A 27,673-nucleotide genomic window follows, 5' to 3' on the forward strand; every position below is an offset into this window, starting at 1 on the left:
GCTTGTTTTGTCCATTTTGCCCACTGGGGCATGGAGGCAGACTGAGTAATGAAGTATGACTTTCAAATAGTTAGTAATAAAAGACATAAATGTTTCAAGAGTTCAATATGGTGCAGAAGGGAAGTTGAGAGCTCAAATGCTGTGCAGAATTTCAATGTCCCAGCAAGAGCAGCACAGAGTCAGTGTGAGCTCCCTGCACACCAGCACAGGGTACACCGTGGCAGCCTTTGGGTCCAAAGGCCCCTTACCCCAATCAGCAGGGTCTCTGTGCAGGCAGGTGTTGACAGAAGGGCACCCAGTTCCACAACAATCTAAATTATTCCCAGAGTACGAAGAGTTCAAAGAAGTCCAATTTCATCCTGCACATCTATGCAATGACTGGAAACAGTCTAGCCCATGTTGACTATTCATGCATGCTTACATTATGGTCAACTAGGCTGCATACAGCATGAAGTGAGGATTATCTATATTATATTTTATATGTGTGTGTGTATATATGTATTATGTAATACATCCTGCTAAAGAACTGGACTTCTTCCTGTGATGAGCAAGAAGCAAGACTTAATTTATGATATTGTATGTAATTATTCCATACATAATAATCCATATAACTCATATAATGTCAGATTATATAATAGTTACATAATATATATTACATGCTGTATGTGTTATATGCTGTACATAATAAGTATGTATGGTATAGTATGTTAGTGCAAGTATGGATGTGTTTGGGTTGTACATATAGATATATACACACATATGAACACTATTACTGAAGCAAACTTCCTACATGCCTGGTCTTACTTCTGTAATGCTCACAGCACCTAAGGATGCCAATCCACACTTCCTCCCGTTGTACACAATCACCACCCCTACACTATGTGACATTACAGTGCAATCAACTTGAACACAGATACAACCAGACAAGCAACATTCTTCCACTCACCACCCTCTTCAGATTTTGCTTGGAACACTTTGAAGACAAAACTCCCTCTTTTCAAATCAGCACATCAAAGATAAGCTGTGTTTTTTAAACAAAAAGTCTTATTAAAGATGTTTTGATTAAATTTAGCTAGAACCCTCCTTCTTTAATCATCCAGAATTACATTTTATGCACAAAAAGCATGAATTTTATAAGCTCAATACTTACAAATCAGAAAATTGCCTGTTAATGCAAGAAACCATTGTCCCTCTGCCATGTAGAGTAGATTTCATTCATTATTTTCCCAAAATACATGTGGATCCCCTTTTACCTCTGTTTTTATATTGCATTGTAGAATGGGATGAATGACATTGATTTTCAACAATCAGTTGTTTTTGTAAATGTGAACTGAGCATTGCAAGAATAATATAATTTAAGCATGCTCAAAATTCTTTTAGGACAATCACTGTTTCTCACAGTCTCAGATTCTGTTAACCATAGGTACCCTCATTGCAGTATAGACAGCAGTCTATATTGCCTTGTTCGTGGAGGACTCTGGAAAACAACAAACAAAAAGTGTTTCTGAGTGTTTACTAAGGAGGATGCAGAGAATAATCACATCCTGCTGGTCACCTCTGAATGCCCTAATGCCCATCTTGGAGGCAGGGCTGCTCTCTTTGTTCACTGATAAACCAATAGCTTTAATATGCCTTTTTGCCGTATCTTCTCTTAAATTACTTCTTTCCACAGAGATTTAGTGGTTGATCCTGTGCTTCAAGGAGTTTGTGGTGAGCATTTGGGCTCCCAGAAAGGCCAACTCTGCTCTTAATAAATTAGTGGAAGTAATTGCGAAGGGTTAGATAATTAAATAGCTAGAGGATAAAAGAATTGTGAACCATAGTCATCAAGGTTCTAAACAGACTGAGTCTTGCCAAAGTTAATTGCTTTTTTGATAGAATTGCAAAATGGATGTGCATTATCACATATTTAGATTCTAGGGAAGGACTGAATACTGGTTTTCATTAACAATTGCTTTGAAACTTAATGCAAAATGGCTTTGATGTAAAGACTGTCATACATGACAGAGAGTTGCTAAAGGACCAAAAAGGGTGATTGAAGAGCAGCAGAGGTCCCACATGGGAGACTGCAGTCCTGATATTTTCCTTAAAAAAAATAAATCAAAGTTTTTCTATTAATGATTCCTAGATAAAAAGGCTAAATTATGTGTGCTAAAGACTGGGCTGGGTGTTTTGACTAGCTAGGTAGACAGCGGGGTTATTGATATCAACAGAACAGTATCATATCTCTAAAGAATTAATTATTTAGAGATTGTAAAATAGGCATGACAGAGAGCAATTAGACATAAACAGCAAACATCAAAGAGATGTATTAACAGACTATGTTGTCTTTGCAAAAGCATTGCTATTCCATTTCCAAACAGTAATTTGTTGCTTTCTTCTCTTCTAGTTGCCCATATTGGCATCTTCTGTGGTTAGCCTCTATTTTCTTGAACTTACTGATGTCTTCAAGCCAGTTCACTCTGGATTTAATTGCTATGACAAGAGTCTGAGTATGCCATACATTGAACCTACACAAGAGTCTGTTCCCTTCTTGATGTTGCTCAGTCTGGTTTTTGCTGGACCATCAATTACGGTAAGTATCAGTGCTACTGTCACTTAATCAAGATTTTGAACAGAGTTTCAGCTGGCATAAAGAAAATTGCTCCTTTAGTTTTGGTTAGGCCATAGAGTGTCATCCAGGCTAGTTTCCTCAGGATTTTAAATTCATATTTCATTCTTCTGTGACAAAAGGAGATATACTCCTTAGAACATTCCCTGTAGAACCCATCTACTCTCACTATGTTGATGGTGTCTTTCTTTAATGTTAAGAAACAGCATCTACAGTTGGATGAGAACAGCTTGAATCATTCTGTTACACTGTACAAATATTTGAACTTGTACAGGGCATCTCCATACTCTGATATCTCAAAAATGCAAGATTTTTTTTTTTTTTTTTTTTTTGGAAATGCAAGCCTTTCACAGCCCTGAACTTGCCACTTTTGTTAGAACTAGGTTTATTCAGAGAGAAGGTATATCAGTCTTGTCAGTGAACTCAATTACATTTTCCAAAATAGCACTGAAACACCTCTAAATTGAAAGTTAGTCATTAAGAGCAGGCAAAAGTGGGCTGGTTTAATCATTCACCCAAAGAGAGTAGATGATTTCAACAGAACAGAAATATCCTGTCAGAATGAGCAGTTGGGTCACTATTTTACAGAAAAGAAAAGTAGAAAATGTCATATATATCTATGTATGAGAGAATTAATTTTTTCTGATTTTAGCAGTTCACATAGGAGTGTTATTCCCACACCACTCTCTCTCCATTTGCCATTTGTCTGGCAAGTGGAGAGAGAAATTCACCTTGAGTGGATGATTTTATGCACTTAAAAACATGATCAACCTTTTGAAACTATCTTTTCTCCCCCCTGATAGCAATGACTACACATCTGTTAGGCACTTCTCGAAGACCAGCTGCTGCAAATATAACTCTGCTTCCAGCTCCTCTTAATTCCCTTAATTTCAACCAGTTAATTCATTTGATAATACTATCCAATTTACAGTTAAAAAATCTGTAAGATGTGATGCTTGTTTAAATTTATCAAGTGCTGTTCTCTCTCTTCTTTCCAGAATGGTTTTCTTTATTTGTCTTTTTTTTTTAACTGAACAGTTCTTACTGCATTTGGTTTTCGTTGCTTTAGAAACCATTTTTGAAGGATTTTGCACAACTAGCAAGCTAAAAATTACACATTTAGGAACTGGGAGCTAAGACTCTCAGTGATCCTGGTGCAAGTGATTTTGCAAACATCAAATACTGTGATAAAAGCAAAACGTTAGTATTGGAGTTTGGCTGGGTTTCCTAAGTGTTCCTGCTGACAAAAACTGGACTTTTCTCAAACAGCTATAGAAGGAATCTATCTAGGCTCACTTGGGCTGCAGTAGGTGGTAAAATCTGGCTTTTATATCAGAGAGTTTATATTAAGCCTAGACAATACCAAACACCTTAAATCAGGATAAAAGATGCTTCCTTAATTATATAGTATTTGTTAAGGGCTTTGATTATAACTCAATTCTTTCAGCATTGCATGAAATTTTGCAATAGAAATTGTTATTCTTGCTTGAATCATTTTACCAGTAGTACAGAAAATCAATCAGAAGCATGCCATGTGAGGAACTCAAACCCATACTTGATCATGCCCATAAAAAAGGAAATTTGAAAAAGAAAGTAAATCCCAAAGCTTCAAAGTACAACTGGCTAGAAGCTGCAAGCCTTAGGAAGGTGTAGTTAATTTGTGTTTGTATGAGCATGAATGTGATGCCTGTGTTAGTCTGAGGCTGGGCAGTGACAGTGCAAAATACACAACCTCCTTCAGTGAAAGCACTGAGGGCATTGACTCCTTATTATTCAATACCACTTTGGCAGTAAGGAACTAGGGGACATTTTTGTCCAATCCTTCCCTTTTTCTTTGGAAAAATAAGCCAGTGAAGCTCAGTGTAAAAAGATTATAATTGTGCCATTGTCATGCTGTAGAGTTTAGCATTTTGCAAGTTAGATTTCATAAACATTTGAGTTGATTATTCATTTTATAAAACCTGTAAAAATAGGAAAGAAATCTTGAGCTATGTGAGGAATTGAGGATCGTCAGTAATGTTGCATATCCTGGACTCTGTCCACACTTCAGGGTCTTACTGCAGTATGAGGCAGAAGGTCAGCAACATTCAATAGAATACAGGTGTGATTAAGCCACATTTTAAATATTACCAAAGAGTATCTATAAGAAGAAAAAAGAAGAAAAAAAGACAAAGTGTGCATGGGGAAGAAGACAAGCAAATTCCAGTGTCAATCCTTCATTTAAACCTTATATACATATTACAATAGGATTTTTTTCTATGTTATTTTTGATAGTATAATAATTTTCCCCAGACTGGAGAACATATATAAATCTATTCACTTTAGAGTAGTTTTTTTTAATTAAAAAAAAATCTAACATTTTGTGGCTTATTTTCCCATGCCATCATTACACAAGGACCTGTTTGGCTTTGGGGCTTTGTGTTTTGGTTTTTCTCTTTGGGCTTTTTTTCTCATTATTAGTTAAGTAGCAAATGCATTTAAACAGGTTTGTTCTGTAACCCTGAAGGTTACAGAAAATAACTGCCTGTATTATTGACATATGTCTTATAGCTTGTGGCCTAGATGAAATTTTGTGTATGTATTCAAAAACTGCAGGAGACCTCAGTGTGGAAAACCTGGACTTGAAGAAATTATCAAGGTAGATATTTTATGTCTGGAACATAGATACACCTGAATGATTACAATTTGCTTCAAAGAACTCTGAATCTGATCCTCTGATAGATTTTCTCTCTAGTTACCCATTCAGAAATGTTAGGACCAGTTACTCAATTGTATCTGTGAAGACTGAAAGTCTTACCAGCCACTGACTAAAAACCTACTTAGAGGTACCAATGTCCTTTCCAACAGAGATCACTAGAACATTAGACCACATTGATTTGGGAAATCAATTCTCAAGGAGAGAAATTCACTGCTGGTAGTTTCACTCCTACTGTCTGCTCTACTCTGTGTGGTTTTTTCTGTGGAAATGCCAGTCTCTGAATTTTCCTTGACATAAGCTTTGTTGTTTTTTGCTCTATCACACAAGCTAATCCATCTGTCTGGTGTTTTCCCTGTACCAGCCATTGCCTTGAATTTGGCTAAAAACTATTAGAGTTTTTCTGTGTTTTTAGTTTGGAATACTACTGATTTCTCTGGGAAGCTTCAGTAATAAATTGATCAAATGGAGACAGATAATAGTGGCCACAATTCTCAGCTAATTAGAATTCCTTAAATAACCCTTAACACTGGCTTTTCCATGTCATAAGAGAACCTTCACTTCTTCAATCTTCCTGGTCAAGAAATTTCAGTTTATCAAAACTTTAGCTAATGAAGAGTTAGTCTAAGTTTTTCCACTTTACCTCCCTTTTCCTAGGGTGGAGGTGTTAGTATAGACAAACACCACTGGTAATTACAGGTTCAGCATTTTAGCTTTGTGCATTGCATAGATGAGTTTTCAATGCAGCTGTAGACAAGCAAAGGGAATCTTCTTTTGCTGGTGAGAACTGCCTCATTAATTGCAATATTTCAATCCAACCCCTACTCTGAACTCTGTACAAACCCTGTATAGAATTCCAAATAGTTGCACTATTGAACAAGGAAAAAAATAAAATCTGACACTGCAAATGTATAAATGTGTCTGGATTTTCCAGCAAGTGATACCATTTTTTATTTATATTCTTCCTTTTATAAACTCTTGTGTAGGGTTTTGGTCATAATCTGTTTTGCTTGGTGTGTTGCGAGGGACCATAAGGGCAGAACTTTTTCTGCTGCTGTGGATCTGGTTAAAACCCAAGCCAAATTAAACAAATACAGAAGAACAGGCTGTCACATAATTAGAAGCTGCTCAGGATTGCTAGGCCTATGGCCAAGACTGAATGCTGAAATCACTTCAGGAGCACTAAGATATTGGAGTGGCACTGGATTGTTTTAGAGGCAATATTTTTCCTGATTTTTTTATTGTAGAAGTATCAAGTTTCAGCTGTAGATCAGGGCCTGAATACCACTGAGCACTGTATACTGTATGCCATTTGCATTTCATTTCAGGGCCATCTTCTTGCCTGCCCTCATTCAGGTTAAGTTGCATTACTTCATGTTTACATATTGATATAAATCTTTTAAAGTTGAGTGCATGTCAGTGGATGACATTGGTTGTGTTACAGTTATATTACAACCCTTTAAATTCAATCAGGATCTTCTGAGTAAGTGCTACATTCAATTTAATGGCTCCTTTGTCATTGCAGATAATGATAGGAGAAGGAATTCTCTACTGTTGCCTGTCCAAAAGAAGAAATGGGATTGGAACAGAGGCCAATATTAATGCAGGAGGATGCAACTTCAATTCTTTTCTTAGAAGAGCTGTCAGATTTGTTGGTGGGTTTCGAATGTTACTCACAAAAAAGAGCTTTCCACGTACATTCAGTTTTCACCATGCAGGTTTGCTTCTCTGAAACAGCCTTTCAGAACAGTGCAGAGCTGTCATTAGCATAGATCTTCTGCTAGAAAACGTGAGAAGAAACTCAGACTGCAACAGAGCAGCCCCATACTCAGTAATGCAGCATCTACACTCTCCATTTGCCCTTTTCTCTCCTGTACTATTGTCAGTATTTCAAAAGAGTAATTTGTTTTTCCTTCCCTGCCCACCTCGAGCTGGCTGCTTTTTAATGATTTCAGTGTATAGCTTCCCCTGCCTGTCTCCAGTGCATCATAAGGATTCAACCCACCTGTCACAGTATTCAGCATGACAGTGAAAACTTGTCAGAAACTCTCAGTAGGTTTGACATTCTTTTTCTGGAATGTGTTTATCTGCTTCTCAAAAAGGGCTAGAATCTGGCAGCTTAAATGATAGAGGAACACTTTGAATTATTTCGTTTTACTTTGTTTTAATTGTCATTTATGAAAAACTCTTCGTTGAAAGGCAACTGGACCTTGATCTCATTCTTATGGTTAATTTCTTCTCCCAGTGAGTGACTAAAGAAAAGATTTCCTGTGTTTCAGAAATCTTTCATTAGACAAGACAGCCTAGGCAAAGAAACCAGTAGGACAGCAGACTGAAAACCCGGTAGGACAACCATTCCCTGGGTTTTGGCAGTCTGGCAAACAGGGGTAGTGACAAGCAAGGCAATCTGTGACCAGTAAAGCTTCATAAGAGCAGCAATGAGGAAGAAAGCAGAAGGTTTGTAGATTACACCGTGACCCAGGAGGACTATAAACATACCCCAAGTCCACTTCTTCTCCTGTTTGGTATTCCATCACCAAAAAAATTAGCTCAAAGACACATGAATTTCATCCCCAATTCCCACTCTGAATTTAAATTTTTTTTCATATTTTAATGGTTTTAACATTCTTTCAGTTTTAGGATGAAAAATAAATTTATGAATAAAAGTAGGGAATTATAGGTAAATCTTTAGGAGAAGAGCAGTTGAAAATGTTCAGTAAAGCAATTGCGTTACTTCAATTGCCTTGTGAATTTGGCATTATTAATCAGTCTGAAGCATTGATCCCTTATGAAATAGATATAAATATTTGGATTAGTGACCAGGACACAATACTCAAGGAACATCAGAGGTGTGAAAGTAGCCAAAGTTATCACCAGCTGGTGATTCTGTGGTGGCAAAAAGAGAACAGGTCTTCAGAGCAATGATCTAATAGGCAGTTGTCCTTACTACTAAAAGCCTGTCTTTCAGTGGGAAACTGGATAAGCTCATACGCTCTCCTCAAAGTTGGCTACTCCTTAGTCAATTCAGAAAGCTTCTTTCCAAAACTGAAGCAGCCCCAGTGTAGCTATCTTTTATGAAAAGATTTTGGAGGACGTCAAGCCGTTAAAACAAAATTTTAAGTATCAACAGAAAGTAAACATGCATAAACTATCTTAATTTTTATAATTAAGAATTCAGCTTTGCAATAAGCTTTTGTTCTGCATTTAAATTCTCTCAAGTCCAATAACAAAAGCCATCAGAGCTCTGCTGAATGTAGTTTGCACACTTAATCAACTTCATTAATGCATATAATAAAATTAACAAGCTCTGTTGATTTGTTTCCTAGGTGTTCATGTGTTTGGTCTTTGTGCAACCGCTCTTGTTACTGATATTATACAGCTATCAACAGGATATCAGGCACCATATTTCCTGACTGTTTGCAAACCTAACTATACGTCCTTAAACGTATCTTGCTCAGAGAATTCATATGTTGTGGAAGATATTTGCTCAGGAGCTGATCTCAATATTATCAACGCTGGAAGGTTGGTTCTTCATTGTTCTTTCATTCTTCATTCTGAGTATTCCTTTTATTTTCTGTTCCAATATCAAGTTTTTTTTTTCCCTAGTTAAAGTCTGAATGCATAGTTAAAGAATCTTTGAGTTAAAGGTGAATGCTCAAATGTCTTTTTAGTGATGTTCGATTTTCTCCATAAAGACACTAGTCTAGCTGCGGGCTTTGGAAGACTTTGTCAGGTTCCACAGCATAGTCATTAGCAGCTGTTCTGCCCTCTCAAAGGAGGCGATTTCCTATGCAATTGTCACTATGTAGAGCTCCTACTGCTTTGATGTGGTCTGTGGGTAAGCTCCCTGTACAGGCACGGGAAGAAGTCTCCCAAGTGCTTGGTCTGAGACCTCTGTGTACATTGCAGTTCAGGTGTTTGGGAGTTGTTGGACAAGTTTATTTTCTGTTTCTTCAATTAATTTTTTATACTATTAGCATTGAAAAAAATCTCTTTTTGAGAGGAAATACCACAATAGTACAAAGCTTTGTGTTCCCAAACCTGTCTTTTCTTCCATGGTATTTCTAACTGGTTTTTTATCCCTTTCCCCATAACCATTTGCTGTTACTGGGAGATTGCCAGTGAAGCCTGATGCTTGCAAGCAGTGTCTTGCAACTGCATGGTGACCCAGGGAAATCAGGACGTGATTACATAGGAGCAGGCAAAAAAATTTCACAAATACATCTCATTCATTTCATTATCTCAAATATGATGTCTACTGCTTTGAATTGACTGTCTGTAACCATTCCAAAACCACCAATCACTCTTAAGTTTAAATACCATGACTTCTAAAAAACCCAGTGAAATTAGTTGCAACATATTAAGAATAAGCAATCGGGTTTTGGGTGTTTCTGTTTCCCTAGAAAAACAACCATCTATTGATATCTCAAAGTTATTCCCATCACAAAAGATACCTTTGGCAATCTATAACATTTTGGCATCACCCACAATTCAAAAAAACCCTTGTGCTACTCTCAACTTACCACAGCAAGCAGCACTTCAGTGGCACTTGCTACTCCCTTCAGTCACCTATCTAGAAACTATGGTATAACTACTACAGTACAGGAGGTTAATTTGACTTCAGTATTTTCGGTTTGGAAGGAACCTGTTCTGAGTTTGCTAATGGCCATCATTTTTGATTTGTATTTCCCAGAAACTATGGCTCCAGAAATTTGCCTCTGGACTCCTGTGTGAAAAGTATAGAGAGGAGCACATAATTATCCAATTGATTACATCAAGTAATTTTTCTGCAACATCCCCAAATATCCAGTGGTTCCTATTGTCCATCTTTTCCTCTATAATTTTCAAAGAGCCTTTTCAGTCACTTTTGTTCCGCTCTCCAATGAGGTCTCTGTTCTGTCATCTCTGATGTTCTGACTCAGTATGATTCTCTCTCTCAGCAGGACTCTCTCACTGTTGTTCCTCCCCTACACATCCTCATTCATGAGCATTTAGAATGATACACGGTCATCAGAGTTCAGGACAAGTTTTCTTTGAGACCTTTGTTCACCTTTTCAATACAGAGCCATACAAAAAGGCTACATATTTTTAGCTGGGGTTATTTTCATTTTAGATTAAAAGATAACAAATAGAGGAACAAAAGCAGTGACACCATTAGAGAGTACAGAGAGTGCATTTAGTCTGTGTTTGCCCTGAAAGCATGTGAATAGAAAAGAGAATAAAGAGAAAATTGACTGTGCCATTGTGACACAACTTATATACTATAAAAATGCCATCAAATTAAGGTTATCTGGTAGAAAAGTTCATAGACTCAAATATACACATTAGCTCCACAGAGACTCTAAGTAGATTAATGCTTCATTAAAACCTGAACAGGGTAAAGGAGTTGATTACCTATTATAAACATTTACCTTTTTTTTGGTCTTTATTCCCCTGTCCTCAACCCTGAGCTTGTTCCACAGGAATACTATTTGTGAAAGATTTGTTCAGGGGGTTAAAAATAAAATAAGATGAACAATTTAGGTCTGTCTTTAGAAATGCAAAAGGAACCATGTAGATTTCATCTTGGCCAGAGTCATGAACCTGCTGGAGCCATAGGCTCAAATTCAGGTCAGCAGTGTGGCATTCACACTGAACTACATGCACATTTTTGTCTGCCAGTTCATTATGTAGAACAGACAAGGCAGAATGCGTAGGAAAGAAATTTAGAAAGCAGACTCTGCTGCTTTGCAGAACAAATGTCTGTTTAAAGTGAAAGAACTGTGTTTCAGTCTCTGCTATTTTAAACCAGCTCACTCAGGTGTTGCTAGGAAATTGGCTGTACGTGGAGCCCAGTTAGGGTGGCAAGACCCATCTGTGAAGCCAAATTACAGTTTAAGTATTTATCCCAAGCTGAGCTTTTTCAGCTGAAAGTTGCTGTTGTGACTGTGAGGTAGACATACTCTTCTTCACCAAGGCAGGCGGCATGTTACATTACATATCTATGCCATTGAAAAGAGAGAAATCCTCCTGACTCATTTCCAGAACTCAGAGACCTTTTAGGGCTTCTGTGATCTAGATGTCCACTGTAGCACAGGTATTAACTGAATTCAAACCCAGATTTTTTCTCTCAACTATGTAAAAACTTCTTTTGCACTCACATCATTTTTCTTTAGTTGTTTTTAGAAAATTGAAATGGGTCTAGAAGAATAATAATACTAAAATGTTAGAGAGCCTCATGTGATGGTTCTGTGTAGCTCCTGCTTGCAGAAAACCTCCTTTTCTTGCCAGAGAAGTAGAAACTAAGCTTTCACTTTTAAATTTCATATCTGAAATTTGTAACTCAAGACCGAGTCCTCCTAATTTCTGTCTTCAGGTTTTGAATGGGAGCACTAGGCCCTCAGCAATTTCAAGAGCAGATCTGATATCACCTACTGTCTCTGAGATTGGACATGTTTCCCTTTATTCTCTTTCTCTGATCATCAAGAAGGGGCCCAGTTATTCTTAAAATACCCTCCACATGTTGTTGTGCTACATTAGCTTCTGTCATGATGTAAAGTGATGAGGTTTTTTTTTTTTTAATAAACCTAAAGACATAGCCAATAAAGATGTAGTGTGCCTCTCTCTGAGAAAAATGTCACCCAATGACAAATGTTACTGATAGATCACATATTGCTTAGGAAGTATAAGATAGCTGTACCACCCAGTGTTTTTTTCAGTGAGCACTAGCACTGTGCATTTGAAATTGAGAAGTATAATTTTAGTGTCCTTCCTTGGCAGAAAGTCATTCCCTTCTCAACATGCCACCCTGGCAGCCTTTGCAGCAGTGTACATTTCGGTGAGTAACCAACTCGCATTCAGTTTCATTTATACAAGACAGAAGTCAGAAAGTAATTTTCTGTATATTGTAAAATTATGTGTTACCTGGATATCACGGATGGATGGATGGATGTTTTTATCCTACCAATTTGAAAGCAAAATAAAACTACAATAAAGTTGGTTTTATTGTAGCTGTTAAAGAATAAGGAAAAGATTCAACTCTTCATGTCCTTTGTTAAGAAGCAAATAAAAGTGTTATGTTAAAGTTTGATGCCTCATACTATCCTCATATAAAATGCAGTGTTTATCTGTCTTACACAGTGATATTTTAACTTACCAGTCAAATTAATTGTTATGTATGCTGCCTTTTCTTTGTTCCCGTCTTCACTTGATTTGCTGCTTTTAAACTTGAGGCATTAAGGGCCATACATTCATGTGATGCAGTCAGATTTCACCTGCAGAGATTTGCAGCATGGATGAAAATGGCACAATCACTCCCAGAGGGCTTCAAGGTGTTACTGAAAGCAAATGAATAAAACCCATCAGTTGCTGGCAGAAAATTGTGGGACATGCTGCAGCAACCACAGCTGATTTTGCCCTTCTGAGCAGTAACATTTCTTCAGTGTGGCCCACAATGTTTGTACTATAGACAACTTAGTTGAAGTTTAAAAAGTAATTCCATCACTCATGCTGTGAAAATCAGAGGAGAACAACAGCAACGACCAGTTAATGACATCAGATAATAGTACTGTGCATGTACTGGGAGCTTGGCAGTATTTATTCTGCCCAGAGAATGGCCAGAATTTGGAATAACACCGATGAACCACCTACACTTAATTTTTGTGACCTCCCTGATATAATGGTTCTCAGTGGAGAAATGGCTCTCTAAAGCATCTGGTGGTAGCTTTTGTTGGAACAGGTTATTGCGTTCATCTGGCATGACATCTGGCTTCTGTATTTCACAAGCAATGGATCCTTAGTCACATTTAGAGAACATTTAGGTGCTGATTGGGAACAGTATTGAGGCATAAAATACTTTTCCTAATTGATGTCAACAAGCAACACTGCCTATGTTTTTGGAAATCCATTCCTTGTGATTTCAGATCTTCCTGCAGTAAGTGAGTGAATTTTAACAGGGCTGTAATGTAAAATTAAATGGATTACTTTTAATATTGCTGTGTACTAGTGATCTATATATAAAAAAAACATTGAATGTGAGACATTAAAATCCTCTTAGGCATATTTAAGTTTCTTCAACCGCTTCTTTCTTTCTTTCTTTTTCAAGATGTACTTCAATTCTACATTAACAGACTCCTCAAAACTTCTTAAACCCCTCTTGGTCTTTGCCTTTATCATCTGTGGAATTATATGCGGTCTGACTCGTATCACCCAGTATAAGAATCATCCTGTTGATGTTTACTGTGGCTTTCTCATAGGAGGAGGAATTGCGCTCTATTTGGTAAATATAATAGTCATGGTTAAGTTTTAGCAAATAAGAATACTGGTTGTTTTTATGAAAACTTTTCATCATGCTTACATGCCAGAACTATAAATAAAGTCAATATGTGTTGGAGATGATGAATTAGGGATAATGACATTAAAAGCAAACAGGAAAAAGCAAACAAGTATTTCAGTGTGAAATTCTACAACAGCGCATAAAGTGGAATATAATCATCTGGCATTGTATAGAGAAACAGTTCTAATTTATGTGTTTTATTAAATACTTAAAAGTACTCATCTTTTCTAATCCAAACTTAAAAGCACAACACAAGAAAAATATTGAATTAGTTGGTATTTGTTGCTGACCTGAGTTGGTACTGACAATGTTCGCTTTATGATCTCAAAAATTATTTAATTAGTATGAGCAATTCAGCTGAGTGAATTGCTGAATCTGCAAGAAATTAAAGGCAATATTACACACTTGTGATTCTTTGGAGTTCTTAGGGAAACCATGCAGGGGGAAAAGGATGGTCAAATCGGGTTACTCCTATGCTTTTCCTTTGTACTGTGTTGAAAGAGATGGAGCACCTTGGAAGGGTCCTGTAAGGAGGCATGTAGGTCAGGCCTGATTGTATCTGTCAGTAGGAAGCTCATCAAGCACTTGCTTTTGCTTGCTGCTCTCAGCATGTCTCCAGCACGAATTCACTGCCCTGGCTGCTCTGAGAGCAACACAGGCACCTGGGAACAATCAGAGCTTCTGCTGACACCACTGCTTCAGTGTGGGCAGGTGAACAGGAGAGTCTTACCAGCCAGTGGCATGGATTTACCCCTAAGAAGTCAATGATGAATTTTAGTATAGTAATAAAATAAGTTCATTTCCTGACCCTCTTTTTTCTGTGATAACATAACCTGAGGTACCTGCAGATGGTCTGCAAATGTGACCAGGGAAAAATGGCTTTCACGGTAGCAGAAGAAACAGCAGTTAGGATAATAATAGAAACCCCATGAGCTACTGAAGTCAGCTTCTATGATTGCACTGTGAGCAGAAAGGCACTGATGAGAATATTAGTTCAAATGATTCTCTCTTTAGGTAGATTTAAGTAGATTTACCTAAATGGAGCTGTTGTTCCCATGTTTAAAATACACAAACAAGTATGCTTTGTTAGGTCTTCATATACTGTTGTGTGATATCATAAGCAAAGAATATGTTGTCCTGGATACCCAGTGCTCAGTAAATCGGTCCTCAAAACTACACACCAATGGGAGGATGGGGAGGGGAAATAATGTGAAACTACAAATATTTCTGAAAGGACTGTAAAGAACGAGTAACTCAAGTGACAGAGTCAGATATTTGACCCTCTCACAGAATACCCTCAGTGGAGTCTTTTTTAAATTACAGCATTTTACAGCAAGGCTACTGATTAGGAAAATGTTTTATAACTGAATCTTATTAAAGTTCTGCAGAGCTTGGAAAGCAATTGATTTAAAGTTGATACATTTTTCTGTGATGTACATATTGTATTACATGATTATTGTGCAGTAGAAAGGGCAGAATCTGCTAACAGCAGAGAACAACTCAAGCTGTAACAAGATACAGTCAATCAGGGTAAATAGTATAGTTGTAAAACAGCTATGTCTAAGAGACTGCAAACATCTACTTTTATAACAAAACATTATTTCTGTACCTACCTGTATCTGTTGCTTAGTAAAAAATAAGAATACTCATGGAGGCTAAATCCTTACCTCAACTGTTTATTGCCATGAATAATATGCCCTAGTTGTCCTAGTGATAACTTATACATACATACCTAGAGGTACTAGATTGAAAACAGAATCTGGACTAAAGCTATACTAGTGAGGAAAGGCAAGTAAGCATATCCATCAGATCAGCTGGAGTAATTATGTCTATTTAAAAGCAAAATAATGTAATTAAAGTACCTTAAAAGGTGTCCTTTTAAACTTTCTTAACCGATTGTTGATGCTTCTGTCCAAATATCAGGGCCTGTATGCTGTGGGGAACTTCTTACCAAGTGACGAGAATGTGTTTCACCCAAATTTCCCCAGAGAACCTCTAAGGTCATTGACAGACCTCAGTCAAGATGCCAACAGAATCCTGCCAGGTAAAAATGGTGGCAGCAGCGATGGCATTGTCTCTCACCGCACAGAAAGTATCCTGAATAGAAACCACAGAGATTCAGGCTCTCTGACCAATCTCAAGAGAGCAAATGCTGATGTAGAAATAATAACACCACGAAGCCCAATGGGAAAGGAAAACATGGTTACTTTCAGCAACACTTTGCCAAGAGTCAACACACCATCCTTGGAAGACCCAGCAAGACGAAATGCAACAATACACGCATCAATGGATTCTGCCCGTTCCAAACAGCTGCTGTCCCAGTGGAAGAACAAGAATGAAAGTCGAAAGTTGTCACTGCAGGTAATAGAGACTGAGTCTGGCCAGTCACCGCCAAGGGCTATCGAAATGAGGTCAAGCTCAGAACCCTCCAGAGTGGGTGTAAATGGTGATCATCATGGCCCAACTAGCCAATACCTGAAAATCCAACCTGGCAGTGTACCGGGTTGTAACAACTCAGGTCTCACTGGCGGGCCAAGGGTCTCTATTCAGTCCCGCCCTGGCTCATCCCAGCTGGTACACATTCCTGAAGAGACTCAGGAGAATGTGAACACATCACCCAAAACTAGTTCAGCTAGAGCTAAATGGCTGAAAGCTGCTGAGAAGAGTGTTGCATGCAGGAGTAATAGCCAGCCAAGAATCATGCAAGTAATAGCCATGTCTAAGCAGCAAGGAGTGCTTCAGGGCAGTCCAAAGAGTTCAGAGGGAAGCACAGTGACCTGCACAGGAGCCATCAGATATAAAACCTTGACAGACCATGAGCCAAGTAGCATTGTTAGAGTTGAGGCCCACCCAGAAAATAACAGACCTGTAATTCAGATGCCATCAGAAGGTGAAGGAAGTGGGTCATGGAAATGGAAAGGTCCTGAAAAAGTCACTCTTCGTCAAACGTACGAGCTAAATGATCTTAACAGAGACTCTGAGAGCTGTGACTCCTTAAAAGACAGTTATGGGTCAGGTGACAGGAAAAGAAGCAACATAGATAACACTGAGCATCACCATCATGGAATCACTACGATAAGAGTCACGCCAGTGGAGGGGAGTGAGATTGGCTCAGAGACTCTGTCCATTTCTTCCAGCCGGGACTCAACACTTCGAAGAAAGGGTAACATCATTTTAATCCCTGAGAGAGGGAGCAGTCCAGAGAACACCAGAAACATCTTCTATAAAGGCACATCCCCCACACGAGCGTACAAGGACTAAAAGGATACATATCAGCTGGTCCATACTACCACAAAGTAAACACATCTTGACACAGGTTCTGCTCCCTTTGTTCTGAGCTGATATTTACCTTTATGTGCCAAATTATCGACCAGCAGCCCTGCATTGCTGATATGCAATGTGCATGAGCCGTGAACAGCATGTGGTGGGGGGAAAAGCACAATGCCAGAACTAACGTGAAACATTTTCATGCAACTTGTTTCTTCAGATTCAAAACATTTATCTGAGGGTGATGATGTCAATTAAAAGAATGGTCTCGAACACAGACACTGTATTTCCTGAATGTGCCAACTTTTTATTTTATATTTGTGTCCAAAACTGACTGACTTTTTCACAGCAAAGGCTGTATCAGTGGTATATAATCATCTTTGCAGAATTTGCACCAAATCTTTAGTACAGGATGGTGCTGATGATAACTTTACATGTTTTGAAAAATTGCGTAATTATTAGACTCTGCAAACATGACATATTGATGTGCAGTTACTTTACAAGTAATATTGCTAATACTATGATGATGCTGGCTGCATTCATTTAGCGTAGGAAATATTTACAGCTTTGTTATAGTGGATCTGTCACATTCAAAGATTGCAAAGGTTTTGTGTAGTTCTTTAAGATGTCTACTGCAACAAAAATGTGTGGGTGACATTCCATTAGAATGGAATGACTATCTATTTTGAATAGTTTTGCTGCTACTGCTCAACTTTTGTTTAAGAACAGGTGCTACTAATGAAGAGGCTGCTTCTTAGTGGGCTAACTCGTAGAATTATTTTAAATTACATTTGTAAGGGGTCTTATCAAGCACTACAATAATTCAGATGTTATGTTTTTAAACTTCTTATTCAGTCCTTCAGCGAGCCTTCCATTTTTCTATTAGTTTTTAAACAAATAATGCAGAACACCAATTTGCAAGATGTGCAAATGTGAAAGGTGAGCCATGAGTAAATAAAAATAATGGCAACTTTCCTGACCAGCTTCCAAGGAGACAGGAATTAATATCATAGCTCACACTTAGAAGCAGTCATTCACCTCACTTGCTTAAAATGCCACAAGAACAATCACAAGTTTCACCCCAATCACCATCACGTAGGGGATTTGTGCTTCGCTTTAAAGAATGGAATGCCTTGGTATTGCAGAATCACTGAACAAGTGTTGCATTGTGCCACTACTACAGTTCACCTCCCTTGAGACACCTTCCAGAGCTTTCTTAAGCATGATATTTTTCTCACCACTGCCACTTAAGAATATAAAAGGTCTCTGCACCTGAGAGAACATGATTTATTTTAGTAAACTGAGTTTTGGATATAATGAAAAACTTGCCTGCTAAAAATCTCCATTGCCAAAAATTATTGAAAGGATAAACTCTGAAAGGAATGAACATGGCGTGTCCTAGAATGGGCCTGCTAGAAGAAATGCCTCATTTCATTTGGCTCTGACTTAAACCCTGAAGGAAGCCAGGGACAGTGCTCACTCACTGCAGCTCTTCATTCTCTCCTATTTCTACCTGAAAGAGGACAGGTACCCTCAGACATCTGCCAGCTCTCCTGCTAGGATGGGAAGGGAATGGCTTAGCAGTCCTCTCACTCAATAGGAAGTAGCAGATCAGGTCTGTTCTTTGGCTTTTTGAGAGAAGTGTTTTGGTCTAAGTCCCCTTCTCATTTAGGGTATCAGAGAACAAGATATATTCTCTATAGTCAGAACCTGTCTACAGAACCTACCCCACAGAACTCTGAGCAAAAGCCCACCCTACACCAGCCAAGTAGGAGGTAGAAGGAAGAATCACCCTTTTCAAGAAGATAAAGAGCACAACAAAAACATAGACCAAAAAAAAAAACCAAACAAAAAAAAAAACCAAACAACAAAACAAAAACCCAAAAAAGACCTCCAAACCAAAACAAATCCCAACCCCAAACCCAACCCCAAACCTAAGTAATTTCACAAGTACGAGGATGGTGTTTGCGAGTCAATGGAAAGCTTTATATGTACTTCCCAGTTCTACAGGTGCTCCAAGCTTAGCTGAATTCTTGCTGTCAAGCCAACTGTGCCACACAATGCTTCCCTCACCTGCCCATCACCCAGTGCTGTGGAAGAGAGTCAGTCCTTAAGGAAATGACCACACTCTTTCTGCTATTATACAAGATGACCCCATCATACTTAGGATGATTGGGAGAAAGTATTCTGCAGGTTGCATGTAAGAAGCTACTCAGTAGGGTTGCAGCATATTGTGTATGTTAAAGGCACTGTATGTTGAAGACACACTTTAAGGTACATCAGCTGGGGAAAATAATCGTAGATACCAGGAGAAAAAGAAAAAGTAATTTTTTTAGAAATAAATTCTCAGACTCCAGTATTTACAAGTCAGGATTTATTTTTTCTTTTCAAAAGGATGTACCTTTAGTCCTTGGTATTTAATACAAAATTTTGTACAAGATTCCTAGGAATTACAAACACTTGGACTGTCATGAACAAAACCCTTTGGATTTAGTTTAGTCTAGGTACAGGATAAAGCAGGTAGAATTAGCTTTAAAGGAATGGGTAAGACACAAACACTGTTGGCCTATCAATGCAGGGAAATAAGATGCAATCATTTGTTAGTTTGTAAGTGCAGGGCAAAAGAACATAAGTAGATGAACCTGGAAATAAAGGAAAATGGAAATGGAGAATAATGGCAATAAAGCAAAGATTAGAAAATGTTCCCTCTGGCAATTTAGCTGTTTTGGAAACAGCAGGATTCCTGGTGGGAGTGTTTGTTCTTTATTCCTTGGTTTTAGTCAGATATATATTGGCATATATGTTGCTTTTATTACTCTAAAACTTGCTGCACTATTTCAAGTGCAGTGTGATATTTTTCCTAAAGTTTCCTATTTCTTAAGAAAAGATTTTAAAGCTCTTGTGTAATCATTGAAATTATGTTCTATACATAAATATTGATATATTCTTTTTTACTCAAAGTGCCAAAGGCTACTGTTTTTAATAATGGCTTATCAAATTATATTGCGTTAGAGAGCAGAAATGTAATAATATATACATTGGAACTCAGACCTCTGCATGTATATTTGATAAGGAGCCTTTTGTAAAATTACTCTTTGTTTACATTCCACTGGTACCTTAATTTAAAGTTAATCAAATAAATTGACAGGTGACATCTTCTTAGTGTTCTGATTTTCTTACTTGCTAACAGGCACGAATTTCTTTGTTAGGCTGTGCTTTACTGAGAAAATACTTAAAAATAAAATATGTTTTTAAATGAGAATTCTCTATATAAAGTATTGTGTTTAATAAAATGTTATGCCATGTTTTCAAATGGAAAATAATTTGTAAATTGCTATAAATGTATTTTGTTAAATAAGTACAGATCAATGCTACTGTGTGAGTTTATTGTGCTAACATCATGAAATAAAGATGAAATTCCTCATTGATGTTTATCTCTGTGGTGAAGCAGTCTCAATTCCCCCAAAATTATTTTTCAATATTAGATATCTCATAATGTGTAAAAGTGGTCAGCAGTGAGAAACCTCGAGACCTTGCACAGCGGTAAGAATTAATAAGAAACAATGTTCAAACAAGCTTTTCTTTAAACAAGAAACATTTTATAAAAAACCCCAAGTGAATTGGGAACTTCAAGCCATGTGAGGATGTGTCTGCTCAATCATTCTGCAGCACCAGCTGCTTTGCTAAGCTCTTAATGGCCCTAAACCACCTTGCTAGTGTTGGGTAGAGCTGCCAGACATGGTGAGGCCAGCCTTGGATTTGTGAATGAGAACAGGGCAGATGTCAGGGGCAAACCTGAGAGGACAGGCTCTCCCCAGGGGCAGAAATTAGGATGCAGGAGTCAGCAGGTGTCATACACCCTTTGCTGGCAACAGTGAAAAACCTTGTGTGTAACAGCACACTGTGAAAAGCAGTCTTACCTAGAAGGCACACAGGGTAGTGTGGTGAGCAAACAGCAAAGACTGTCTCCAAACCTGTCTGGAAACACCCTGAAAAGGCAACAGCAGGGCCCAGGTGCCTGGGGTGGAAGACACAGCTGCAGCTGAGGCATGCACTGACATTGCCAATGGCTAATAAGGAGCACAGGGAGTAGCAGAGCCCCTGCAGTGCTTGGCAGCGCAGCAAACTGACTCTGAGAAGCTTTCCCAAGTGTGCCTGGGCCTTTGTGCAGGCTGCCCTGTGTGTCTGTGTGTCCTTGGAGCAGGTAACCTGCTGTGGCTGGGGGCCCTGGGCAGCTGCTGTCACTGCTGAGTGCAGCCAGGCAGCGCTCTGCTGAGCGGGACAACAGTGTCACACGTGTGCTGTGCTCCACGCCAAGGCACGCGGGGTGCACTGACACTGCCCCAAGCTGTGGTGCAAATCTGGGTCACTTGGCAATCCCTGTCCCATGACCTTTATGACAGGTTAAGATGAGAGCCCTCAGGCAAAAGAGAATCAGACCCCAGTCTGTCATCTCAAAGGAAGGGATGTGTCTGTACAGCTGTGATACTGTTCCTTCTGTGGTGACAGAAGGCACTTTCTTCTTGTGGCTGGGGCTGAAGAACGTCCTGCCCCCATGGCATGAGTAGGCAGTTTCAGGAGATGCCTCTCCTTTGGTCAGCAGCAGATGCTGCTGTGACAGTGCATTACATGCCCGGAGTGAGGCTGTGTGAAGCATAAGGGCTGTTGCCCACGGTTATGTTGTCCCATCCTCTGGGACATGAATTGGTAGCCTGGGAGAGCTACAGACAGTGATGGCTGGTAGGGCTGAGAGAGACTGTGAAGGATGCAAGAAAGAAAAACAGACTAGGGTAGGACTACTGAAAGCTGATATATAATGCAAATCTGATGAGTTCTCCCCTGGGAATGGCCCCTTCTATGGATCCCTAAGGGGCCTAGACAATTAGTTCAAACATTTTAAAGGGCACATTTTAAACATATGAGTTTAGGCTAAAAACAAACTCCCCCTCTGAAGGGTATCTTTGCTATATAGATTATATTATACAACATCATCTAAGGTGAGAAAGTACCTCTACTGACAAACCTTGTCACATTCTCTTGGGCCATTCTAGCTACAACAAGAGTGCCATTAATTTAAGAGAGCCCACTGTGATCCAGATTCATGATTAAATGTGATCATGCAAAGGGTTTCACAAAGGTATGGTTGATTAAACTGAAACTTAAATCTATTTTGTGCTGGATTTTTAAGAGCTTCAGAGGCCTTGATATAAGAAGTCACATAAGACAAGACTGTACCAGAATCAGTTTGGTATAGATTTATGAAGACTTTTTCTGTGACAGTGCACACCTAATTTGGCAGGAACACTTCAAAGGCATTAGAAGCTTTGTTCATAAAATCATGAACAAAATCTTTTCACAAACGTTAAAGCACAGAATGTATCAAACATGGGATAAAACTTTCAATTGTCTCATATTCCACATTCAAAATCGAAGAAGGGGACCTCCAGCTGCATGCATGTGCATAAAAACACATGCAACACAAAGTTAACAGGTTCAAGCCAGGGTTTAGAAGAAGCTAAATCTACAATTTAAATCAAGGAACAAATTGTGACAAGGCTGTAAATATTATCTAAAATTTTTCTGCTTTGCCTGCAGAAATCTCTTCAGGTATTCCAAATATGCATATAGACATCATTTAATTACACCTCCCATATATGAAATCTGTGATTTTGCCATAAAGGATTCACATTCAATGGCTTTATTGGCACAGTCCTGTTAAAAAAAAAAAAAAAAAAAAGGCTAAGAACTTATTTATAACTAAAGCAAGTCTACTCAGTCCTAGGAAGCATTTCTCATGTTTGAGGAAAAAAAAAACAAACCTCCAAATCTCTCCCTGCCTTCAAAGGCCAGGTGTCATTCAGCTTTTTCTTACTCTATTACTTTTCTAGTGCTGCTCAAAAAGAAATGGGAGTCATGGGGATTTGTGGATCTGTCAAATCTCTGCAGCTACTAAATGATGCATAAGGGAAAAGCTCTGCTCTCTCACCAAATCATTCAGAGGAGACTGGAGCCTATCTGAGTACAATGAGATCCTGTGTCTGCTCCTGCTCAAACAGAGTTTGTGTATTATGATGCCTGTTCCTAGCCTGTGCTGGGGCCAGAAGACTCTCTCTGCAATGGGAATAGCATCACACAACTGGGAGCAATAGCTTTGCTCGTTTTGACCTGTAAACTATATGACTATACTTTGTAAACAATAGCCATATTTGAATTTTCTCTAAAAATAGCTATAATGTTTTAAATTAGCACAGGCTAGATTTATCAAAGTTCTAAGTATGCACGGTTTTGGTGTTCTTTCATGTACATATTGATGAGATATTCTTTGGCTGAGCTTCATAACTGATCCTGTGGGCCAGCAACCCTGAAATTTGTTTGCTTTAGTCAAGCAGATGTGTGGATCATTACCAGAGTCCAGGTGTACACTTTTTTCATAGAGCATCAACAGGGGCTGAAAACTTGTGCAGTCTCCTCTGATACTTCTTGTCTTGCTGTAGCATTTGAGACAATTACCTTTGCTCTTGTAAGAGAGTTTTCACAGAAGAGATTCCCAGCACTGATTATGAACCAGCTTGGCAGGGAATTGTTGCAGGCTTTGGCCATATCTCTGTTTTCGTTTCCTGGGAACTGCTATGGGTATGATGACAAGCTAATGCCTTGGTTTACTATCAAGGAATGAGCAGAAAAAATGAAGAGAAGCATGCAGTTTGAATGATCAGGACAGCTTCATATAGCTCATTCTGGCTGGTAACACAAAACAAATGTGCTGTGAGCTCTGTATGCCTAACAGATTGCAGACTTGTCTAACCTGCTAAACCAAGGCAGACCGTAGCAAGAGGTTTCTTAAAATACTTTTATTTTTAATGAGATTTCTGAAAGAGTTCTCCATTCACCAACTTCTTTTATGATGCAAGCAGAAGAATTCAGATATAAGTCCAAAAGCCCCAAAACTTATACCTTACTCAAGAAAAAAAGTGATTCAGGAGAAAGTTGAAGATGCTATACAAAATGAAAGAGTAAGCAGCAATGAAAGAATAAAATCATAATTTTTTAATTTACATGTGATTTTTATCAAGCAGTGTAGGCAGTTAATTAGTACTATCAGTGCTTTCTTAATTCCTTTTCAATTATTCATCAAATAATTGAAGACTGGGTCACTATAACACAATTAATTTCCTCCATAATAAAGATACAAAATGTGCCTAGTTTACAAAGCCCTGAGCTCTTGTTGTTGAGAAGGGTAAGGGGAAGAATCAAAGCAATTGGTGAGAGTTAATCTTAATCTGTGAAGTGATACAGAAGGTACATGGATACTTTATGATATTCAAGATCAAAGTTTTTGAAAATTACAACAAGAGTAGCTAATCTAGCACTGGACATGCATCTAACACTACCAAAGTACTTCAGAAGGTCTGAGGGAACATACTACCACTGAAGCTCACTGAGTGGATTTGTAGCAAGGCTGGTGAGTTGGACAGTATCAGTTGTATGCCACTAAACCATGTTAGACTGTACAGTCTGTTGTTATAAAGGAAAGCATGTAGAGAGACACAGCAAAAGATCTGCTTCTGTAGAAGCAGATGTAGCTGCTAGATGTGCAGCATCATTGCTACACTGAGGAAAAACCATGGATCAACATTATTATTCATAGTGTAATGTAGCTGCACAGGTTTGGCATACTTTCTACCAGGACTTAATAACTAGTGGACAACTGATGAAAAACAAAACAAAACAAAACAAAACAAAACAAAAGGAATAAATACCACTCCGAAGCTTTAATCTAATGTTCATTGTGCTTTGCATTCTCAGAAAAATGAAAAAAGCTATAGTTCCAGATCATTCATTTCTTATCCAGACATTGCTCCTATAGCAGTTAAGGAGTGCTTTACTTTTGTGGTGTTTGTTCCTATTTGCTAGAAAATGAAGTTGCAATTCCATATTTCTAATCCATCTCTCCTATTCCAGTTGATGGTACTTTACTCGTACATAAGGAATCCAACTGCCAGAACATACACTACAGGAGTGCCCATGCCATCTCCTATTACACCCAGTCTTGTTCCAGCCCTGTAGAGACTTAACCAGTCTGCTTCACCTACAGTGCAAACGCTTTATGTGGAATCAATTAACATTTTTAACAAATAAAAATAAGCTGCTGTCTAAATCACTGAAGAAACAGGACTTTGGAGTTTACTTTTAGAAAAAATTACAATGATAACAGTTCAAGCCTGAAATGTTATTTCCCTGTAGTCAGTATCTCATTATTTGTAATTCTCTGGAAAAATGAAAATGTACTTCTGCTTTTAAATTATGGCAACATGGAGCTCTGGATTATCCAGAGAGAGTTTAGCACTGATATATAGCTGATAAATTGAATTCTGAGTCCACCTGATTCTCACTTCTTAAAAGATTGAACTACATAAAACAAAGTAGTTGTATAATAAATTACAGGCAGAAATGTAATATCTGTTATATGTATTATATTTAGGGTAAAAGGATGACATTTGGTAGATGCCATAATCTGCTGCAACTGTATTAATCTTCACTGAGTGCTGCCAGTTCCTGGTAGAATTCTGATGTTATCATTTAAATAGGAAAAAAAAAAATTGTATGTTGGAAAATTATTCCGTTTTTCTCTCTTCTGTGAGACAAAAATAAAGTGCTCCATTTAAATGCACTCCTACATGGTTTTCACTGCATAATGGTACTCTGTGGCAGCAGCTTGCACAGTAATGCTGCTTTCTACTGAAAAGTATGAATTGACCTTACGTAAACTGCAGTAATGGTTTCCTGCATTAATGAAAAGATCCTTCATTTTTCCAGAAGAGGAAATTCAATTGAATTGAGGTGCTATGAGTCCAGAAGTTCAGATAATTGCAATATTTACATGTCTCTGGTGTCAATACCCTAGAACAACTTATGCAAGCAGAAGCTTCTGGATATGAACATCACAGATCTATCACTTAAGCATAAAAGTGTTGAAAATACTTTATGTCTTTTTAGCATATACTTTCCAAATACATATTTTTAGATGTTTTGCTGAGCATCGAGTTGACTATATTGTCTCTTCATCGAACACAAAGTTCAAATCTATGTCTTCTACTACCAAGTGCCTGAAAGGAGTCTTAACAAAAAAAAACCCACTTTCATTCAGGTTGGCCTTGTTTTTACTGCTTGAGAGTGCTAGGTATGTATCAGAGTAATGAGTGCTGGTTAGGAGGATGAGATAAAAGGACAGAAGATTTATATATTTTATGCTGTTTTTTTCAAACTGTGATCTACATCACCTTAAAAAAAATTAAAACCTAGCGGTTCTTGGGACAGTGAAGAGTCAGTTACAGTAAACAAATCCTTTAGCTGTCATAGTGAATGTTAAAAATTTCTGGAACTCTGCGTGTTAGCTAACATAATCACTCAGTCTTTTCAGCATCTGAAGTCCACTGGAACCAAATCAGTCTTGAGGATATGTATACTGTCAAGATTAAATAACCTTGTACGTTTGAAAACTAGCAGGAAATCTTCTAGCTGTTGCTACAACTTACAGCTGCCCAGGTAAGCAATCAAAATGTCAAAATATGGCACACACATGGACACATATATGATTGATGGGAGGATTAAATTAATTTCTAAACAATTTTTAAAAATAGAAATAAATATTCCCTTGAAATTTCCAGAATTACTTGATAACTGCCAGTAAGAAACCTGTTGCATTATCCTTGGTATGACTGTATGCATAGAATGCAGCCCTAGCTGTCCTTGGTCCAGCAATAAGTAGCCTGTGTGAGGCTTTGGATTTTGAAAATTGTTAGTAGTAAGAGCCTGGGAAATGATAAACCTAGAGTAGTAGTAGCAGCAGGGTCAGTGATTCACCAGTGTGGACAAGAATATGGACAGAATACGAACAAGAGGGGAAGACAATGAGTTATGGAAATCTTTGCTGTCTCCAGTTTCTTCTTTAACGCTCTTAGAAAAGTGAAAATCCAGGTATTTTAAGATTTTATAATACCTATTACTCCTCACTGTAGTATTAATGCCATGTCCTAGTACCCTCCCTTAGGTTCTCACAAAGACTACAACTCTACACAACAGGTTGTGTTTACCCACTTCTTCCTTTTTACCCCATTGTTATTTTTCTTTCCCCTTAGATTGTGCATGTCCCAGGAAGTACAATCTTTTCCTGTGTTTGCCATTACACAGTGAGAAAGATCATGACAATAAGCTGTAGAGATGGCCAAAATGTTCAAGGGTGACCCCAGAGGCTAATCCTGGCAGCCAGGACTCCAGGGAGGGTACTGCATCACCCAGCACAAACTGCTGCACCACAGCCCGTGGAGACACTCCTGGGTCCTACTGTACTGGCAGCATTGTGCCTCTTTGTCTACAGAAACAAAAGCTGACAGACACATTTCTAGAAGGCTGATACTTCTTCAAGGTACCTATTTTTGTTGCTCTTCATTCCTCCTCTCCCTTCTAAGAAAGAGCAAAAAATATTCTGCAGGAGCAAAGTGCAAATAAAGTGCAGTAGCATCACATTTAGCTTACAAATGAGGAGTGTCTTCCAAAACAGATCAAATAATCAGCAGTAACAAAATCATCAAATCAAGCAGTGGCTAGTTATTAACCCACACCAACAAACAAAAGCAGCAGCATTTCAGCTCTCCCCTCAGTGTAAAAATTCAAAACTGTGAAATGAGAAATGTTCTAGCTGGAACCTCACAAATGTCCTAACCCCATTTCTCACCAATCTTTCTTTCCTGCCTATCAAATCTGATTGACTGACAAGCAATTTGTA

The 27,673-nt window shown here is 38.2% G+C and overlaps 1 protein-coding gene and 1 long non-coding RNA gene across 3 annotated transcripts in view; one reads left to right on the plus strand and one right to left on the minus strand.

Moving 5' to 3' along the window:
• Nucleotides 1-19,930, plus strand: part of PLPPR4 (phospholipid phosphatase related 4) — a 30,846-nt gene extending 10,916 nt beyond the window's left edge. The window contains exons 2-7 of one of the 2 annotated variants that reach the window (XM_063407578.1): nucleotides 2,390-2,575; nucleotides 6,832-6,961; nucleotides 8,633-8,828; nucleotides 12,066-12,123; nucleotides 13,390-13,563; nucleotides 15,544-19,930. In XM_063407578.1, the coding sequence (XP_063263648.1) occupies nucleotides 2,390-2,575; nucleotides 6,832-6,961; nucleotides 8,633-8,828; nucleotides 12,066-12,123; nucleotides 13,390-13,563; nucleotides 15,544-16,881 (2,082 nt within the window). In that variant the 3' untranslated portion in view covers nucleotides 16,882-19,930. The remainder of the gene's footprint in view (nucleotides 1-2,389; nucleotides 2,576-6,831; nucleotides 6,962-8,632; nucleotides 8,829-12,065; nucleotides 12,124-13,389; nucleotides 13,564-15,543) is intronic. The other variant, XM_063407579.1, reaches the window with a different exon arrangement.
• LOC134555699 (uncharacterized) overlaps nucleotides 12,448-27,673 on the minus strand; it is an 81,935-nt gene continuing 66,709 nt past the window's right edge. The window contains exon 4 of the long non-coding RNA XR_010081477.1: nucleotides 12,448-12,622. This is a non-coding gene — a long non-coding RNA (uncharacterized LOC134555699). The remainder of the gene's footprint in view (nucleotides 12,623-27,673) is intronic.

This window comes from Prinia subflava, chromosome 10 (genome assembly GCF_021018805.1).
Source record: "Prinia subflava isolate CZ2003 ecotype Zambia chromosome 10, Cam_Psub_1.2, whole genome shotgun sequence".
Lineage (NCBI taxonomy): Eukaryota > Metazoa > Chordata > Aves > Passeriformes > Cisticolidae > Prinia > Prinia subflava.